At 40.4% G+C, this 1685-nt stretch overlaps 1 protein-coding gene across 1 annotated transcript in view; it reads right to left on the minus strand.

The window, feature by feature from the left end:
- The window catches only part of zmym4 (zinc finger, MYM-type 4), a 31081-nt gene extending 29434 nt beyond the window's left edge, over positions 1–1647 (minus strand). The window contains exons 1-3 of the mRNA XM_015404803.1: positions 1524–1647; positions 1354–1430; positions 1083–1220 (exon numbers count right to left, since the gene is read on the minus strand). Coding sequence (XP_015260289.1) covers positions 1083–1220; positions 1354–1430; positions 1524–1569 — 261 coding nt within the window. The 5' untranslated portion in view covers positions 1570–1647. The remainder of the gene's footprint in view (positions 1–1082; positions 1221–1353; positions 1431–1523) is intronic.
- Positions 1648–1685: the final 38 nt, after the last annotated feature.

The following is a 1685-nucleotide window of genomic DNA, read 5'->3' on the forward strand; positions in this document are numbered from 1 at the left end:
ACGGAAAGTGACTGACAGCGAAGAAGCGCAGCTGTTTAATTCAGAAACAGAGGATGATGACTTTAATGAGTTTGATTAATACTTTGTAATAAATACATGAATAAAGCACAATCATACTCAGTTTTGCTCCCGTTCTATTTTTAAATACGCAGTAGAGGTATTTAAATGTAGTAGAGGATATGTACCTGTATATAAAACCTGCACCCTATAGTCCGTCCTTATGTGCGTGTTAAATAGGTGGAAACCGGCCATTTTTTTCCTTTCTTTCATTGTATTCCATTTCATTTCTATTGTACTTTTTTATCTTTACTTATTATTTTCTATCTCATTTTTGTTATTTCCATTGGTGCTGCTTATTTAATTACTAACTACATTTATGTTTGTAAGTTCCTTATTTTTAACCGTGTGACCTGCTTTACTTGTAAGCCTAACTTGTTGTATATATTTTCAAAGTTTTGTTCTTTTTTAAGTAGCGTATAGAGCAGCAGCCTGAATGTGGGCTTGGATGTATATGTCTGTGCAAGTTGCAAAAATTAAAATAAAAATTAAGCGAAAAAAACAAAACAAAAGCTAACGGGATAAACAGGTTTTGACTATGGGTATGTTGGTCTGACCGGGTATGCTGTGCAGGTGCGTAGCCGTAGGTGGAGCAATCTACCTGGGTCAATCTGGTAGTTTGCATATTAGGAGGAGATCTAAACATGGACGTCGCTTCCAAAGATTAAGAAAAACACAAAAAGCCAGAAAACTGATGTCAAACCAGCAGGTTCGGATTTGATGCTCTATAAAACCTGGAACTCAACGCTATTGCTGACATTTTGAAATAGAAAAAGCTTCCTGGATGGGAGGCGAAACGTCTTCCAACTTGGAAACAAAGTCCAGTGGATTGTTTTTTTTTTGAGAATCCTCACCAGCAAAAAAAAACAAACAGAATAGACAGAATAAAATAAAATGTTTTTACATATTTACCAACCCTCTCCTGCATCAATGTGAAACAACCCTTTTATGATCAAGTTTAGCTGCGTTATCCCGAGCTAAGAGGGGCTAACGTTTAAAAGGCAGGAAGAATTTACTGTGGGCACCTTGGCGGGTTCATCTTTGACGCTCGCTGTAGACGTGGAGGAAATCAGCGCCTGTTCGTACTCCTCGTCCACCGGCTCGTCCTTCACTTTGGCCAAAGGAGGCGAAGGAGATGACTTCATCTCTTCAGTCATCCTCACCTGTTTCAGAAACAAAAGCAGAAACATCTGCACTGAGGCTGAGAAGGTCAAACTTCACGATTTAGAAGAAAATTATGTAAAATCTGAGAAGCGTTAGCAAGTGGAATGTGTTAGAAACGGAGGGGCTACTTACCGACTCCAATCTGGGGATTGATAACTTCACCACTTTCATCCCGTTTACCACCGATGCAGGAGAGGAGCTGTCTCTGCCTACAAACCCAACAGTTGTTAGAAGAGGAAACAAAATCAGCCTGAAGAAGTTCAGATTTAAAAACTGTTCCGTCTTTTTTGATAAGACATCACCTGTGCTTCCCGCCGCTTCAGAAGACGGAGATGAACTCGACTGCATCAAATCCGAAGCTGTTGGTTTGACATCAGCTTCCTCCTCCTCAGCAGAGTTTTCCTCTTCCAGGGTTGAAGCTAGGAGGGGAAGTCAGAGCAGAGAGATCAATGTGCTGCTGGAGC

Source organism: Cyprinodon variegatus, unplaced genomic scaffold (assembly GCF_000732505.1).
Source record: "Cyprinodon variegatus isolate N-32 unplaced genomic scaffold, C_variegatus-1.0 Scaffold1861, whole genome shotgun sequence".
NCBI lineage: Eukaryota > Metazoa > Chordata > Actinopteri > Cyprinodontiformes > Cyprinodontidae > Cyprinodon > Cyprinodon variegatus.